This window comes from Perognathus longimembris, chromosome 19 (genome assembly GCF_023159225.1).
Source record: "Perognathus longimembris pacificus isolate PPM17 chromosome 19, ASM2315922v1, whole genome shotgun sequence".
NCBI classification, from domain to species: domain Eukaryota; kingdom Metazoa; phylum Chordata; class Mammalia; order Rodentia; family Heteromyidae; genus Perognathus; species Perognathus longimembris.
In genome coordinates, this window is record NC_063179.1 from 27,050,980 (window position 1) to 27,070,153 (window position 19,174).

General features: G+C 36.6%; 1 protein-coding gene across 1 annotated transcript in view; it reads right to left on the reverse strand.

The window, feature by feature from the left end:
• Itga2 (integrin subunit alpha 2) overlaps positions 1-19,174 on the reverse strand; it is a 92,116-nt gene that overhangs the window by 12,829 nt on the left and 60,113 nt on the right. The window contains exons 14-23 of the mRNA XM_048368171.1: positions 17,862-18,065; positions 17,413-17,549; positions 14,877-15,016; positions 11,502-11,653; positions 9,673-9,783; positions 8,481-8,563; positions 7,609-7,750; positions 6,203-6,295; positions 4,999-5,075; positions 4,829-4,912 (exon numbers count right to left, since the gene is read on the reverse strand). Of these exons, the coding sequence (XP_048224128.1) occupies positions 4,829-4,912; positions 4,999-5,075; positions 6,203-6,295; positions 7,609-7,750; positions 8,481-8,563; positions 9,673-9,783; positions 11,502-11,653; positions 14,877-15,016; positions 17,413-17,549; positions 17,862-18,065 (1,223 nt within the window). The remainder of the gene's footprint in view (positions 1-4,828; positions 4,913-4,998; positions 5,076-6,202; positions 6,296-7,608; positions 7,751-8,480; positions 8,564-9,672; positions 9,784-11,501; positions 11,654-14,876; positions 15,017-17,412; positions 17,550-17,861; positions 18,066-19,174) is intronic.

A 19,174-nucleotide genomic window follows, 5' to 3' on the forward strand; every position in this document is an offset into this window, starting at 1 on the left:
TCCTATGCTTCTAAGACAAAAATATTGTTTTAAAACATATCCTCTCATGGGATTTCTGGTAGAGAGTCTATGAGTGATGTGTTTATCAGTTGTCAAGTTCTAAAATAAGTATAAAAGTGCTACTTTATAACTGATAGTTGAACTTGTTTTAAAATTAATACTGACTTTTAGGTTAATGTAATGGATACTTAATGTTGGTTAGAGTTGTAAGGGTTTCCTACTCAGTATTACTAGAATACAATGATGGGACACTGGGTGATAGCTCCTGCATTATTCTGTATTCAATGCCTATGAAACAAGATATACATTTCTCTCCTTCCCCTCCCATACCCCCCTCTCCTCTTCCCTCTTGTCTTTCCTTCAATCCCTTTCCCTTTTCTTACCTTTATTTCCCTTCCCCTCATCTTTTTCTTTGACAATCTCTCTATCCCCTCCCCCCCTTCCTCCCTCCCTCCCTCCCTCCTTCCCTCCCTCCCTCCCTCCCTCCCTCCCTCCCTCCCTCCCTCCCTTCCTTCCTTCCTTCCTTCTCCTTTCCCCTCCCTTGTCTCTTTCTCCCTTCCTGTTCTCCCACTTTCTGTTTCAGTACTGTGATTTCTAGGCAGGGTTTTTGTTACTTGAGCCACATAGCCAGATTGCTTTTGCTTTAGCCATTTTTCAGGTAGTCTTATGTTTTTGCCTCATGTCAGCCTTAGACCAACATCCTTTAGTTTATAGTCTATGACCGCCCAAGTAGCTCAGATCATAGGCATATTCTACTATGCCAGGGTTAAAGTGACAATGTAGTCTTGTTAACTTTTTGCACTAGGGTTGGCCTTGAACTGTGATCCTCTTCATGTTTTCTTTCTAGAATTATAGGTGTGCACTTCCATGCCAGGAATATTTTCTTTTTTCTGTAGTGCCAGTCCTGGACTTGAACTCAGGGTTTGGGCACTGTCCCTGACTTTTTTCTTTTGGTTTGTTTGTTTTTTGTTTGTTTTTCCTCAGGGCTTGTACTCTACCAGTTGAGACACAGCTTCACTTTGGGCCTTTTGATGATTAATTGGAGATAAGAAGAGTTGCATGGACTTTCCTGACTGGGCTGGCATTGAGCTACAAAACTCAGAGCTCATCCTTCAGAATAGTTAGGAGTATGGGCATGAGCCAGTGACACTTAGGTATATTTTCTTTTTTAATTTTTCTTCCTATCAGGCTCTAGTGTCAAGCCACCTTCAGTGGTTTGGGGAAAGACTGAGAGTTGATAAAATCTGCTGGGACTAATAGGTGGGCCAGAGATTTGATGGGATAAGATCCAAAGGCATTGATCTTCACCTTCTTTGCTTGGAATGCCAACCAATGTCTGCAATTAATGTAAGGCCAACACTGGAGGGTTCTGCAGTTGCCATTAAGGTTGAGTGCACATCTGCCCCATTCTCACTCATGCTGCTCTGAGGCGAGACTGAAGCTCAGCAACTTACTTGAGTTGAGAGGTATATAGGAACAAGTGGCAAGAAACGCTCTGCACACAGTCTCTGTACATTTTTAATGATAATTTATCTTACTTATGTTGATTCTATTTCCTAAAATAATTGGACTGAATATTTTATGCTTTAAAATATGTTTGTTTCTGCATAAAACTCTTCTTCCCCTTGCTCTAAGCTGTTCCAAATCTCAAAAGGAAAATGCATTACAGAGCTATTTAAACATATATGGAGTGTGTCAAGCCTATATAGGTGGAAGGAAATAATGATTTGTCAGCCTTCCGTGGAAAATGGGTACCTGACTAGGATTTGAGACAGAAAGCCTGACTATGTATGCTTGAATGATTCTCTTTGCCTCCCAGTGATGCTCCTGTGAGCCCCAAATGGGGCCAGTTTCTAAACTGATGAATGTGCTCTGACTTTTTTCATTTTAAAAAGATCTGACACTTTTCCATCCATTATTTAAGTTTTTTCTAGGTTTCTTAAGTTTTGACCAATATGTTTATAGTAGCAGTATGCGATCCTCAAGGAGTTTAGTTACAAAAACTAAAAGCATTCTACCAATATTGTCTATTTTCACTCATCATATTTATACACTCTAACTTAAAATGTATACAGTAGCAAATTGGCTGCTAACTGAGGTATTCAATATTGGTTTTCAAGGGATACACTCAACCTGGTAGAACTTTTTCCTCAAAGTTTGCAACAATATTTACTAAAAGGTATTTTTTGCAGTATTACTTGTGATGTCTTAACAAACAAAATAAAAATGACATACTTACTTAATATTGGAATAGTTATATAAATTACCAACCATTCAGAAAGAGAATAAATTAGATATGTGTTCCCTGATAGAAAAAAAAAATCTAAGATTACACAAACAACAAGGAACCAAATAGTGTAGTATCATTCCTTTTGAGTAAAATGTTTTTTACACATCTGTGTATGTCTATGTGTTACATGAATATATACTGATTTTTTTTAAATCCCAATAAATTATTTATCTGGTAGACATCTCAAAATAATTGACGTGTAGGGTTTATCACCAGGGAATTGTAATGGCTGACTTTACTTCTTATTGTATTTCTGTAATGTTTGGATTTTTCTTTTTCTTTCTTTCTTTCTTTTTTTTTTTTGGCCAGTCCTGGGGCTTGGACTCAGGGCCTGAGCACTGTCCCTGGCTTCTTTTTGCTCAAGGCTAGCACTCTGCCACTTGAGCCACAGCGCCACCTCTGGCCTTTTCTATATATGTGGTGCTGAGGAATCGAACCTAGGGTTTCATATATATGAGGCAAGCACTCTTGCTACTAGGCCATATTCCCAGCCCATGTTTGGATTTTCTATCTGCGAACATCTAATGCTTTCCTTTTAAAAATTCTGGAGAATTACATAGGTGTAAGCTTAGAAGTAATTTTAGCTTTTATTCTTAATAATACTCTATACCTACACTTTTAATTGTGTATTTTAAAGAACATTGGAATGTATTGGCATCCGAATTACCATCCCCCAAATATAAAGCTAAGATGTGCTTTAGGAAAAGTGAAGAGCTATTTTAATTTTATAATTCTTTCATGCCAGATTATATAAGAAAACACTTGGCCATGGTAGGAGAATGGAAAGACAGAAAGACCTTATTAACTAAAAACATTTAAGGAAAAGAGAATTGCCATGAGAAGGAAAAAGTTCAGGTAGTGTGGTGATACCCATCCTTGTGGTTGTATTTGTTTTCAATTAATTATTTTAGCAACCAGGAATCCTTTGAAATGTCTTGTTACTGATTAATTTTTCAGGGATGGTTGACTGGAGCTGCATTTTGCTTCTACTTGTGCCTTTGTAACTCACTCGATACAAAAACATTCCTTTCATCTTTGCTCATCTGTCTCAGCTCCAGACAGAATGACATATTTCCCTTTTTGTTTTTGCTCAGTGAGTTACTGGGTGATCTACATTTTCCACGCTCTTAGTAGTTAAGACAGTAAGGTAGGAATTAGAGCAGCGTGTGTCATTGGATTTCTTGGGCAAACACTGTTTGTTTCTAGATCACTGGTCTGTGCAGGGAAGCGGCCTTGGTGCTTCACAAGGAAGAAAGAGAATTCTGTTGCGGGGTTTGGGAGTTGGCAGTCCTCCATGTCTGTCCACTGGCATCGCTGTGTTCCAGCATGTCTGTGTCACGAACCAACCTCACTTCTTACTGCCTTAAGGTAATATCCATTACCACCTGTTTCTTAGAACAGTTCAAGAGATGTGATATTTGCCAGTAACATTTCAACCACTTCTCATAGGTATACTTGCTTTGGGAAGGCAAGAATAGGAACAAAGCATTTCTTCATGGACGGTTTTTTTTTTTGAAAATCCCTCATTTCCTCCTGCTTGGAAGAAAACCCTAATCAGTTCTGTTGAGAATTTTCCATTCAGATGTTAGACTTGCCCAGCATGATAGCTCATGCCTTTAATCCTATCTGGGAGCCTGGAGTTAGGAGAAGTTCAAGAATAGTCTAGGAAAAAAGAAGCTCATGAGACTCTTTTTTCACCCTTGGGTGGGTGCAGTAGTATGCCTCTGTCATCTAGATGTGCAACAGCCTCAGATCAGGAGGACTGTAGTTCCAGGATAGCTCAGGCAAAAAGTTCATGAGATTCTATCTCAGTAGAAGAAGGTGGGCATGGTAGAATTTGTCTGTCAAACCAACTACTATGGGAAAACACAAAATACAGGCTCATAGTCCAGGCACAGGCCCAGGAAAATATCCAGACCCTATCTCAAAGAAACCACTGTGAAAAGGGAATGGAAAGGGCTAAGGTGTAAAATATGCCTCAAACAGGCATGAGGCTCTAAGTACAACCAACCAACATAAAAATGAAAACAAAACAACAACAACAACAACAACAAAACTCTGTGAGCCTAGTTTTCCAATCTGACTCTTCAACCTATGACTCCTGTCAATATTTGTTGTGGACCTATGTGGAAGTTTGGTGTTAGGGGTTCCCATTTCCAGGAAGAGGGACACTGCTCGACATCTCCTTGCACAGTAGGTAGTAGGTAGTGAGAAGGAAATTCTGGTTACTCTCAGGACCCCTTCCTGGGGTGCTTCCACACCCCAGGAAGGTCTGTACTGCCTGTATAGGAGCTTCACAAAGGCAGAGAACTAAAGTACTTCCCCCTGACTTTCTGATGATGCTTTAAGTTGATAAACCTGGACAGCCACTTAGGCACTGATTTGTCTGTGGACTCCTCTTCTAGCAGCCAAGAGAAAGATAAATTATTCAGTGGTGGCTAAGCACATGGAAGACTTACTTAGTCATGGGTAAACCAGATTTAAATCAGAGTGTTATCAACGGTCATGGGCTACTCACAAGTTAGAGGTTTCACCTACCTGGTTAAGTGAATTTCTGCATCATACAGGAGAGGGATTTTAAGGTCAACCGAATTATCTGCCAGATTGTATTCCTCACTTTCACTATGGAAACACATGTTAAGAAATTACTTAAAGGGAAGCATTGTGAGAGTCCATCATCATCAATTCATGGCATCATTATGCTTTACCTGAAGGCTTGGAACGAGATGGATGCCTGATTCTGAATATTTTGAAGATCAAAGTCAAAGTTGAAATTAAAAGTCACCTACACATAAAAGTAAAATTCATCAGTTTATGATGCTATATAAATAAACTCACTCTAGTTTGAACCTGCACTTTCTCTCTTCTTATTTTTAACCATTTATGGAGGGGTTTCAATTCAAAATATCAGTTTATATAAGCACAATACATATTGATAAATGTCACCTCTTCTGCATTTTCTGTATGTAAGGGTTTTGCATGTGTGTGTGTATTGATAAATGTCACCCTTTCTGCCTTTTCTGTATGCAAGGATTGTGTGTGTGTGTCTATGTGTGTTTGTGTGTGTGCGTGTGTTGATAAATGTCGCCCTTTCTGCCTTTTCTTTATGTAAGGGTCTTATGTGTCTGTATGTGTGGTTGTGTGTGGGGGGGGGGGGAAGAGAGAGAGAGAGACAGAGAGAGAGAGAAAAAGAGAGACAGACAGACAGAGATAGAGAGACACAGAGAGAGAGTGTGTATTGTGGCTTCATTCAGGGCCTAGTCACTGTCCCTTAGCTTTTTCACTCAAGGCTGGTGGTGCTCTATCATTTGAGTCACACCTCCACTTCTGGCCTTTTGCTGGGAGGTAAAAGTCCCACAAACTTTCCTTCCCTGGCTGGCTTCAAGATATGATCCTCACATCTCAGGTTCCTACATAGCTGGGATTACAGGCACAAGCCATCAGTGGATGACTTATATCATTTTTAAAAAATTTGTAGACTCTCTTTATTTGTCTGCTTTGCTGTAGCATGCTCCTTTAAGGATTAGGAGAGTTTAACTTTCAATTTATCCTACAAATGCTTGGACTACAACACCCTTGTCAGTATTGCTAAGCCTCTTGCCCATCAGAAACTCCCTCACAAGGTTCACAGAGGATCTTGATTCTGTATGCTGCACTTGATTAATATAAGTCAACATCCTAAAACAAAAAGAATTTTCCATGTTGTATCTGTTTTGGGGGAAAACTGCATAGAAGAAACCCTACTTTTATTCATCATTTCAAGGAAACAGTTCAGTTAACAACTTCTTCTAAGTATGCAGCTGGTTGTTTTCTGGTATCTATCATGTGACACTTCCTTAAGGCAATGCTGTATTGGTAATTAATGAGTGTTAGGCAGCATGATTTTTGGGATTGGATAAATATGAATTGTACCTGTTGTTTGTTCTTTAAAGCTGGGTATCCAACATCACAGCTCACAGACTTCAGAAGGGACCCAACCTGGCAGGTAACTTCTGTTCCATCAACCTGAACGAGACCAAAGAAATAACAATGATTAATTAGGGGTGTGTGTGTGTGTGTGTGTGTGTGTGTGTGTACACCCACACTGACAGATGTATAGAGGCAGGTTAGTAGTTGATTCACATTGACACGGACTTGAAAATCTTAAGCTAAGTGCATTGTTATTATTTTATTCTGTGTTGGTCCTAGGGCTTGAACTCAGGGCTTGTGTGCTATCCCTGAGCTTTTGGGCTCCAGGCTAATCCTCTACCACTTGTAGTATAGCTCTACTTCTGATTTATTTTTTGGTAGTTCATTGAAGATAACAGTCTCAGTCTTTCCTGTCAGGGCTGGTTTCAAACCACAATCCTCAATTCTCAGATTCCTGAGCAGCTAGTATTATAGGCATGGGCCATTGGCGCCTGGCTAAGTTAATTATTTTAATACTATTTTTATTATTAACTCTAAAGCCTCTATACAGTGAACCAAGGGATAGGTTAAAAAAAATTGTCCCTTGCCCCCAAAATTGATGTAGATTTTATTATCTCAGACTACCAACACTAGTAAGATATTTGGTAATTTTTACTATGCATCTTTTCTTAATCTTTTTTTACAATGTAACCTTTCAGAGAAGAACAAAAATTGTGTGTTAATGTTCATATTTTAAATAACTTAATATGATCTTTAACAAAAAGTTTCCCACAGTTCTTTCTCTCTTCAAAGTAAGAAGTTATTCTTTGAGAAATTAGCCTTTAGCTCAGGATATTTAACCACTGTGGACAGGATAGTCTGAGAACTCTGAATCTATCAAATTTACATTAAGTTTAAAACAAGATAAAACCATCTTTTAATGCTTTCATCAGATAGGTCACTTAAGAAATGGCTTTTCCTTTTGTGCTCTCGTTTGGCTGCATAGCTTGTGGAGGCAGAGGAGGAGTGATCAGAGGCCCTAAGTGTCTGGTGTGTTTCTGGTTTAGTGATCAGGTCAGCTTTGCTGGAATGTTGCATCTGGACAGCAACCACAGCATCTGTGAACAAGTGTCACACATCTGGGTGGCATCTCTGGGCGGCACAATGGAGGCCTCGGCTCTCAGAAAAGGGTGACAGGAGTGTGTGGCTGCCACGTCAGGGGCAAAGGGAAGAGTGAGTTGAGCTGTGGAACAGAACCAGTCGCCATGGGGAGCTGGACCGTGGTTCCAGGCCGTTTTACTAACAGGCAGCCCAGGGTGGGACTGATTGATCAGGCCTGGTATGTTTCTGCAGACCAACTGGAAACCAGGAAGGTTCAAGGAGAGAGAAGACAGTAAGGAAGAGCATGTGGGAAAGTCATCTTCACATACCGGCATGGAGAACGAAGAAAAAAACAGGTTGTCTGAAAACTGAGCAGCAATCGCCGTGTTATAAGCATTTTCCTTTTTGTTTTTCAGTGTGACTGAAAATGTTAACCTTTTGTTTTGATTGCTGATGATAAAGGGTTGGTCTCTGTTGAAGGAGAGAAAAAGAAATCACTTAAGTAAGACAACAATAACAAGAAGACCAGAATTCAAGAACTTCATTCATTTTAGAAATTAACTCTCTTTGAAACACTAAGAACATAGCTTCATAATGAAAACCTTCCTTTGTGCTCAAATGACAGTGATAAGTAAGAATGCTATTATACTTTATCCAAATAACAATTTAATTTCTGCATTGCTTTATTCTCATGTGAACTATAGAAAATGAAATTTAGTTTTTAAAAGTCTTTATTATTATGTGTATTTCCTTTCTTTGCTTTATTTCTTTTTATGTGTATATGTGGGACCAGCGTTTGCACTCAGCACTTCAGACTTGGTAGGCAGCTACTCTACCACTTGAGCTATCTACCTGTCCCTTTTTGCTTTAGTTATTTGGAGATAGTGTCTTCTGTTTATATTTGGGCTGGCTTAGACCACAATCATCCTATTTATATTTTCTATATAGCTGGGATGACATCCATGCATAACTATATTCAACTATTATTTGAGATAGGTCTTGAGAATGTTTTGCCCAGGCTGGCCTTTGACTGTGATGCTCTCAAACTCTTCCTCCTGAGCCAGGCTTACAGTAATGGACCAGTATACCCAACTGAGTATTGCTTTTGGAGAAAAACATCTCCAAATATTTACTGTGAATGAAGACATTTAGTGTGTCCTTCATTTCTACATTTTACACTGAACTTCTAAGTAGAACGTACTGAGCCGCTGGTAGCTGTTGGACATCCAGGACCAGATCAGAGATGCAAACTTTATCACCAGCACAGTCCTTATGAAAAGGGATCTACAGAAAAGAGGGGAAAAGATGAGACAGTTAAGAAACAAAGAAATACACACAGTATTATTCTAGTTCTGTAATGTTCAAAGCCATGAAAAACCAAAACATGTTCTAGAAATATACTCATGTTTAGCAAAAACATAAAGAAAGATGTTAATAAATATAAAACCCAAGATAATTTCTTTAGTGGGAACTAGATTAAAGTCAATATAAAGGGGGTGATTGATGGAACTTCAGTTGCATTGGTCATAACTTTTTGTAATGTTTTAATGGTAAATAAAAATTGCCTATTTTTAAAAAATTTCTTCAGTAAATATTTACTGATCATCTATGGTTTTCTAGCCCCTCTATTGGAGACTAGAAATAGCAGGGCAAAAGAAAGACAAAACCCTGTTATTTATTTTTTTTCATGGAACTTGCATTTTAGTGAACTTTACACCTAACATCACTCAGAAAACAAAGATATGACGTTCTGTTCTAAATATATGTGTGCACATATATATGTACCTACTCACACATATATATGTTCATACACACATATACAATAAACACACATATATATGCACACACAATATTATGTACACACAATATATATATTACTAGCACTGAGCATGAACAGAACCTTGGGATCTCACTTTGCTTTTTCACTCAGTTTGGTGCTCTCCCACTTGTGCAACACCTGCACTTCTAGATTTTGGCTGGTTAATTGGAGATAAGAGGCTCACAGTCTTTTCTGTCCCAGATGACTTCAAACTACAATCCTTTGATCTCATCCTCCTGAGTAGTCACCAGCACTGTAGTATTCTAATTTTTCTTTCTTTTGCCAGTCCTTTGGTTTTAACTCGGAGCCTAGGCACTGTCCCTGAGCTTTTGTGCTCAAGGCTAGTGCTTTACCACTTGAACTTCTGGCTTTTTACTTTCAGCATTTTTTTGGTAGTTAATTGGAAATAAAGTCTTGAGGACTTTTCTGCCAAGGGTAGTTTCAAACTTCGATTTTCTCAATCTCCTCAGTAGCTAGGATTATAGGCATGAACTACCAGGGCCTGACTATCCTGTATTCTGAACATCACTTGCTGATAGGAAAGACTACTAGCCCATCTCCATGCCACACTTACACTGAAAACCTTGACAGTCTCTGAATAAGCTTCAAGGGCAGGGCTTGTGCCGGGCTTTTCTAAACCCATGTCCACACGCAGAGGAAGAGCATTGACAACATCAGAGGGCTTCTAAATATGCACATACAAACACAAAGAGTTCGTTCATTAGGACACATCAGCATTATGAGAGAAAAATGACTATATATACATTTATACTGAAGAACACAGACCACGCTCAATTGTATAGAATATCCTTCTTTGGAATGCACCTTTCTTCTGTCCCAATTCTGCTGCTGGCCTCTAGACTATTGAGAAGCCTACGGAGATTGATTTCAACCAAAATCTAACGCAGTAATTCTTAGTGAGTCTCATCAATCATCTCATTATTTACACACCAGTAATTACAAATATTGAGATGATAGCCAGTTTTAATCCTCAAAAGATTCCTATGACCATGTCCAGCTCCTTAGTCATTGGTTTTGCCCTCATTCTTATTGCCAGGATTTAAGACTCCTTAGGTATCCTGATCAAAACTCCATAAGAGCTTCTTACGACTCAGAAGAGAAGGTGCAGGACTTACTCCCAGGGCTTGGCTCTTTTGGCCTCAGGGATAGCATCCTGCCTGGCAAAGGGTGTGGCATATGGTATGGACCTCATTGCTATGGATGTCAAATGGTACACAGGACCATTAATACTTGAGGAGTAAAAGGCCTAGTTGTCTTCATTTCGCCACAATGGATGACATGCAGAACTGGATCTAACTTACTTTAATTCACCTAAACATCCATTAGGTGTTTTTTCAGCTCTTATGTGTAGCATCTTTTGAAATGTTGTTTTGAAATGTTGTTTCCCTTCTACCTACACAAGAATCCATGGGCTGCCTCTGAAACCTTCATATTCCTTATCTCTCCAAGCCTGAACTTCTGAACACAAAGACTCAGTATTCTAGGTTTTATAAATCTTTCTTTGACAATTCTCATGCATGTTAACTCTGAGAACCAACTTCAGGAAAGTATTGAAATTAGTTCTTTACAAGTAGATTCCTGAGTGAATTGCACTTTCAAATACTGTTATGTTTGCTAAAGGAAAACATTTCATGTCATTTTTGAAATAAACTTCTTATGTGAAGTTTTCTCCTGAGAAACATTTATTATATGAGGAATTTTCAAAATCTATCAGAACTATTATGAATAGCTTAAGTTTAGAACAAGTAATATTTGCATCATTATCTACATTTTCCCAAATTAAGTCAATAGTGTAAGCCACAATTGAATTTTTTAAAATTATTTTCTTGGTGTAAGGCTCCACCACTTGAACCATAACTCAAAGTTCTTCTTTTGCTTTAGTTATTTTTCAGATAAGGTCTTGTTGACTTTTTTTCAGGGCTGCCCTTAAACCTCCATCTTCCTCTCATCCTAAATTACTGAGATTACAGGTGTGAGCTATTATGCCTGGTCCCTAACACTTATGTAAAAGAACTATATTTTTAATTTCTTTAAGAATTTTTTGGAGTCTTTATCTCCCATTTCCTGCTTAGGGAATCAGGAAGTGTTTTTTATTTCATGTTTCTCCCTACATTAATCCTGTTTACTAAAACAAATCCTTGCTAAACATCTTTCAAAAAAATCTCTTTATATCATTTTAATTGCAATCATCAATAGAGTTTAATTCTACTAATTTACATAAAAAAGAATGTGACTGTAAGTACTATCATAAAGAAATACCTTTCCTATTAGTGGAATGGACAAATTTTAAGGGTAAGCATTTTCTAGCCCTAGCTTCTATTTTATAAAATTAGCGTTAATTAGTCTTTAAGAAGACAGGTTGTAGAAGAGATGAGGCCTCACCTGTATTTGAATTCTTTCAGTCAAACAGCTTTGTTCTTGGGTCAATACCATACTCCTTTGCAAGAACCTTTCATTATTTTCCTCGAATACACCCCTGGAGGTTACTCTGGATGAATAGCCATCTGCATCCAATGTGATGTTGGACACGATGGCTACAATAAACATAATAAAGGAATGTCATTGCAAGTAAACTCCCAAGGGGAAAGAAAACTTGCTTTATTGTATTTTACTGGACAAAGACTTTGACTTTAGAAGTAGTGTTTACATTGGTGGATTCTAAATGAAGGATAGCATCACATAGCATTTGTAATTCCATATGATATGACTAATATGGTATGAGATACAATATGATATAAGATGAGATGATGTAAGTGACCGTAGACACAACAAAATGTGATTTGGGTAAACATGTTTTGAAGCAATGGTAAGAAAATTGAACTTGCTCCAGGAAATCTACTGGATAAACTTGAGCAAATTACTTCCTCTCTCAGACTCTAACACAGAGACATAGATGGGAACAGTTAGATATTGAATGGGCAACTTCTTGGGTATTATCTTACACAGATTTTAATAGTAAACCTGGAAAATGGATATTATTATCATGTTCTTAGCTTGCTGACGAGAATACATGAAGTCAAAAAATTCCTATTCATTCACACATTTAAGTCAAGTCAGAAATAAGAGTGGGGTATTTTGAAATCAAAGCTCATGTTTCTGTTTCTATGCTGTTGTAAGGATTGGATATTCCTATGGAGACTGACATCTCCTGAAAGAATGTGTGTATCCTCTGGCATATTCTGGGTGATTACACGAGAAAATACATGAGGCTTGTAACTGTAAGGGTAGAGTCAGATAGACTTGGTGTGAATGCTAATTCCACAGTTTATGATCTCTGACTTTGGGAAATTTACTCAACTTCTTTGAACTTCAACCTCTTTTAATTATTAAGCAGAGATAAATAATATTAACCCAAGGAAGAGGAAATGATAAAATGAGAAATGTAAAAAAATGATAATTATGAGTTTCTAAATTATTGAAACTATCACATCCTACTGAAGGTTACTTGCTGTATTTCTAAAATTTACAGTGAGACTGGTGTCATCTTTAGTAGCAGCTGTTTGGCTTTATCTATCATTTCATTTCATTTATTTTTTCATGGTCAAAATTGCCTTGGTTTTTGCATGTGTGTTTCTTTGCTTCTTCTGAGATAAGGTCTTGCTATGTAATCTAGGCTGGTCTTGAACTCTCAACCTTCCTCTCTGAGCCTTCTGAATGCTAGGATTATAGGCAGAAACTAGCCCATCAGGCCTCTATCAGATTTTATTACTTTCAATATTAAGATTGGATAGACTTCCAAATATTATGTTATTTTTAAGACATCTATTAGAGATAATGCATAGTTTTTCTTGCTTTAGTGACTTAATGGAGCCAGTATAGGTGGATCAAACATAAGATTACCATATAAACTAAAATTATGAGGTGCAAACAATATAATAGAAGAATTGTGGTGGGAAGGCAACTTCAGTTAGGAAAAATTAGTATATATTAACAATGTGTACTTTTTTTTCTGAAGAAGTTTAGTGAGACTGATATCTAATCTTATAAGCAAATATATTAACATGTGATGCTGACTTGAAATGCATTTGTATCTGATTTAGTAACTATTAAGTTTTAATTCATATATTAATATGAATCATATACTTTATAAACTCACTTTTCACAGCTGTGAAGGTGAGATTTCCTATCTCACACATGGCTATAACCAAGAATGATACAACAAATAATCTTAACTTATCTTGCCTCAGTAGTATGGATCTCAATACATTCATCAGGGTAAATGATGCAAAATAAAAATAACATAATACTTAAGAAAGCTCACAGACCCTCAGGGACCAACTAATAGGAAGGAGATTCTCTGAAAGAATTTTTGAGGGGTTAGCAAAAGAACACATGAAACACATTCAAAGTGTGAAACATTATGAACTGTATTCATGTTTTAGGAGCTGGACCGATGAGCAACTAGCCATTTCTGCCAACTAATCAATTTTGCAATTCAATCTTTTAGGCAGTTGAGTAACAATGCTTAGACAGCACTGATTTTTTTAGTTAACTATCATGAATACTCAGATGGCTGCATCCTCTAAAGCAAATCTGTGAAGCATGTTATTCAGAATTGTGTCAATATCTTGTGTGTGTGCACATTTGAGTGTATATGTTAGTACAAGAGCTTGAATTCAGGGCCTGGGAACAGTCCTTTAGCTTTTTCACTCAAGACTAGCACTGTATCACTTGATGTACAGTTTTATTGGTGGCTAATCACAATAAGATTTTCTTTTCTTTCTTTCTTTTTTTTTTTTTTTTTGCTAAGTCTGGCTTTGAACCTTGATCCTCAGATCTCAGCCTTCTGAGTACCTAGGATTACAGATATGAGATGAAAACCACATGGATGTAAAAGAAGGAAAAAATAGGAAACTGTGCCACACATAGATCTAATTTTTCTTTGTTCTTTTCTTCTTCATTTACTGGAAAAAGTTGTGGAAGACAACCTACCTGAACATTTTCTTTTAACTCGTAAGCTAGTTTATCTATTTGCCACCTAAATGAGAAAGGAATATTCTAATATGGTTGAAAGATTCTAATATGGTTGAAGATGGTGTTTAGAACCCATCAAATAGCAACAAGGAAAAAATGTGGCTTTTAATCCAGTGGTGAATTGCATGCTGCCCGCAGAAGGGGTGGAAATAATGGAGCCTGGAGGATGAAGCTGAGACAGTGGATAGAACAGACTTCAGAGAGGATGTTGACCTCAGCCAGGTCTTAAAAGGTGGCCAGCCAAAAAAGGCAGAGAATGCCAACTTCTGCTGACATTTGCCCACTTTTGTTTACTCACTTCTTTGGATAATTCAGAAACCTTATAATAATGGACATGATTTGTATACACTTTCCATTATCTCATGTACATTAATTTCTGAAGAACTGGAAGAACACTCTATGCTTTTGCCAACCACATCTTATGTAGGTCTTGCCATAGCCAAGTTATAACACATTCATTCAGAAAAACAATGAATGAAATCTACAAATGCTTAAGGATTGAAGTAAAGCTCTCTGGGTTACAGAAACTCAAAAAAGAGACTTAAGAGAGTCCTTCATTATTCCAGAGAGCTTACAGTGTCCTAAATGAAAATGTTGTCATCTAAAGCAGAAGGAGCTCATGCCTGATGAACCCTTCTTTGACATCTCAAATATATGGCAATTTAAGCATTTGCAAGTAATGGATCCCTATTTCTTTAGTCCCAAGACACAAAATCGTTTACATTCAGGGTTAAAATTCTATAGACAATTTTATCTCTCTACAATTAGTGTAGGTCTACCCACCCACTTGGTTATTTTGCCTCGTAGGTCTAAATTTAGCACTGTAGCAGATTTCTAGCATTATATCAGCATTCTTGTTGAACAAGAGAATTTTGTCTGGTTTGAATGAAGCTTGTATAGATACTTCAGCAATACTTTGTGACCTGAAAAACATACATGGAAACAGATAGATGGACATAATTACTAATGTCATCATGACTATGTCATTACATAAAATGAACTTTACATACATCTAAGCATTGTTGGATGTTTTCTTCCTCTCCAGAGCACTTGAACAATATTTTCTGTTGGAAAGCTCTAAGATAGCATATAGGGAGAATCTCTCTCTCTCTCTCTCTCTCTCTCTCTCTCTCTCTCTCTCTCTCTCTCTCTCTCTCTCTCTTTCTCTGTGTGTGTGTGTGTGTGTGACTACACCGACAGCACAACCAATGTGTGATTAAAAAAAAATAAGTGAACACCTGCCTGAGCACAGAATGGGAATCTTTGACCTTAACTCATTGTACTTTGCTAACCAAAGTGAGGAAGGGGAGAGTGGGAAGGAAGAATGGCAGGGTCCCTTTGAAATGTTGCCTATGGCCATGCTGGTAGCCACTAGTTTGCTGGCAGTAAATGACCAAAGAGTCCATTACAGGCAACGTGCTCTAGATTTCTGACTCAGGTACAGCTATTTAGAAATGTGACATAGTCTTGTTTGCACATTAGAGCCTGCATGGGAAATAGGTCGAGCAAATAATTAAAATTGTGATTTTACCTAGGGAAAAGGTCTGAGACATACAACATTTGGTGGTTTACCAGGGGAAAATTATAATCTAGAACCTCCAAATACCTCTCTTCATGGAACTTTTACTAAATTGTAGAGATTCATTTTTGCATTTTCAACTATTTATTAAGCAGCAAGTAACAATTTGTAAATTCACTGTTTCGTAAAGCATCAAAAGAATATGCAGGAAGTATCTTCCAATTCTAAGCACTACCTGAAGGACTCTAGACAATTGAAAGATTATTTCAATAGTTCATAGGTATCTATGAAACAGACTTACCAAGAAATGGTCATAAAACATCTAGTAAGAAATACAATATATCCTCAAGTTTGTTAAGCTTTACAATGCTTAAGGGAATGCTTTATTTAAGGCAATCTTTCTGTGAGACTGAGAACTTACTCCAGTAAAGATATCATTGATTTACGTATTTTGTAAATGTACTGAAAAATTATTATCTGGGAGTTACTCAGAGAAACCAGTCTCAGCACACTATAGGACTGCGAGCATAATGCTGTAGCAGTTTAGCTCAACTTATCATCTTAAGGTACATTGATTTGATCTCATGTGTCTTGACATTGTGGTTATTTAATCAAATCCAACTTAAAAGAAGAAAATGATGCCATATCAGGGACGTTACAAAGCAGTTTATAGGAAAGCCATTATACAGAAAAAAAGTATAGCCTACTAAGTATGAAGTCTACCAAGATGTTTTACATTGTGAGATTTGCTGAGATATTTGGTTTCTTATTACAATTATTTAAAAAATGAGCTATATAAATATGTCACACATTATTCACTTCGTCTTCTACTCTTAAATTATACTAATTTTATTTAGTAAATACATATTCATGCTTCTTTGTCTTAAATATCTTGTCTTAAATATCATCCTTGTCTTACATATTGGGTTTTATTTTTTTCCACATAAAAGCAATGCATTTTATTCACTAAAGCAAAACAGATTTGTAAAAAGTATCATGAATCTCAGAAGTCATAAACATCAATGAATTTTTATCTTCCATTTACATATTGGAGCACTTAAAGCATATTTTCCAACTCTTGACTGAATCAACTTCTTTCTGATTCTTTTTGCTACCTCATTCCTATAGTTATTTTTGACCTCAGATCACCTGGCTTTTGAATTTCTTATTGTTCCTCCAATCTTCTGCTTCTATAGAGTTCAGTGGGAACTTAGTTAAACTCAAGTAATGAGTCTCTTTCATGAGTAATACTTTTATAATATTCTTTCAAGCCAGGTGAGAAGATTCATTTCACTAGTATCATTGAATGGTAAGTGTTTTTAGAGCACTCTCATGAGGCCCTCTTGCTATTAGTAATGGTAGGCTTCAAGAGAAATCAAGAGAAACTTGATTCAAATGCTAATAAAATATAGCAATGCTTGCATTACATTATATATAATGAAATATATTTTATATATGATATTATATATATATATTTCCCCTGGAAAACTATTACATCTGTGTGTGTATGTATGCATGTGTGTGTGTGTGTGTGTGTGTGTGTGTATGTAAATAAAATATCCTCAGAAAAACCATAAAATCCCCACAGGGAAACTATACTCTTTACTTTATACAAATTAAAGTATAATAATATATATTAACAATGTATATATGTATTTCCCCCAGGAAAAAATATATTTCTCCAAATTAAGATGCATAAAATCCTCTACTGTGTTATATAATGTGTTGCATCATTTCTAAACACCAGCATAATAGGTTACTTTTAGTTAGCTCATTTGTGCCAAAGGCTTATGTACTCACCAGAGTTGAACCACTTGTCCAAAAGCACCAATGGACACATCAGTGATGGAATCCCCATTTAAATCTCCATAGCCATCCAACGATCTCCCAAAAAACTGGAGGCGGTTTCTAAAGGCTCTGTCAGATCCCAATATTTTCTGAAAACAGGAGATGCAGAGTTGAGGAAGAAAGAAAGCAGCCACTGCACTGAATACTCCTATTCTCTATGTGATTTTCCCTCGATTCCTTCCTTCTCTTCTTTCCTCCCTTCTTCCCTCCTTCCTTCGTATTTTTATTTTTTGGTGATACTTTCGTTGTACTTGTTTTGCTGGTGTTCAGCTACTGGAGACATCCCCCAGCCTTTCTCTTTCCTGATTAATTTTACGTGAATAAATGAGGTCATAAAATAAGTGGGATGGACCTTTAGCACTAAAACATCATAATATGCCATCATGTAGCTCATGGATTACCTGGGAATATTTTGTGCGGATGGTTTCCTGTTGACCATTGTAAATGTATACAGCTCCAGAGTTCTCATTTTCTAATGGTGAGCCAACAATCACATCATTAAATCCATCCAAATTGATGTCTGAAAGAGCTGCGATTGCTGAGCCAAAGCGAGCATTTTCAGTGCCCTTTGGTCCTTCAAGAAACTGGTACTTATTCAAAATGCCCTTGCAAAGGGGAAAAAGGATGGTTAAAGCTCACTTCATAATGTGTAGAACTGAAATCTACAGTGATGTTCAAATCAATTTTCAAAATGTTTAGAGTGGAAACTTTTAAACATGGAATTAAAAGTTCTCCATGCTGAGAATTATGAATAAGAATTTCAGTAACTAATGATGCAGTGTATCTGTCCTCTCAGCCATGGTGAAAAGAGGTAATTCTCTTTACTGTAATACTTTATAAAGCATTATTCAATCTTTCATCTTTATTTTCCTTCCATGTTACCATCTTTCCCAATTCCAAATCTTTGACTTAATTTTTTTCTGGTGAAAGTCTAATTATCCTAAAGGAAACTAAAGTAGACACAATCACAATAAAACCTAATTTAGTCTTTTAATTTAAAATTGCCATAGTGGTATGTTGGTAATGAGATAAGAAGTGGGAAGTTAGGTTGTTAATATTCTATTATAAGGAACATGTAGTAATTTTATCCAAAGGAAATAATATTTCCTTGTAAAGTACACAATTTTTCCTTCAGATCTTGTGATCAGGTATGGAAATAGTTCATGACTTCCAAAGAAAATAAAGCTCATCTACTATGAAAATGAGTCATTGTTGATTCTTTCTTCTCTATTATAAAATTATGAAATGAATTTATTGGAATAGTATTAAGAAACATTTTTAGCTTGAATCATTAATGACAGTTCTGAATATTTGACTAGAAACATTTAAGAGAGTGGGAAGTTATTAAACTTTCAAATAAGTAGGTATGCCTTTCTTTTGTTGCACATACAATATACATATGTCATATGGACAATTAGAATAGTTTTAATTGCATCTGTTAGAGGATTAATTTTTAAATAAATGTAATAAATAAGGTAGGGAAAGACTATTATAACACATAATTATAATTTTTATTATATTAACTTCAACTTCTTGTCCCTTCAGAGTTGTCTAATTTTCTGTCAGTTTGTGCTTTTAACTGGATGGAAACATTGTCAAAATAGATGACATAAACTGTACCATGCATGTAAATTGATTATCATTCAAGAATATTAAACTTTGCTTCAAAGTGCAGATTTAAATCATTTATCAGTACAAAAGAAAAATAAAGTAA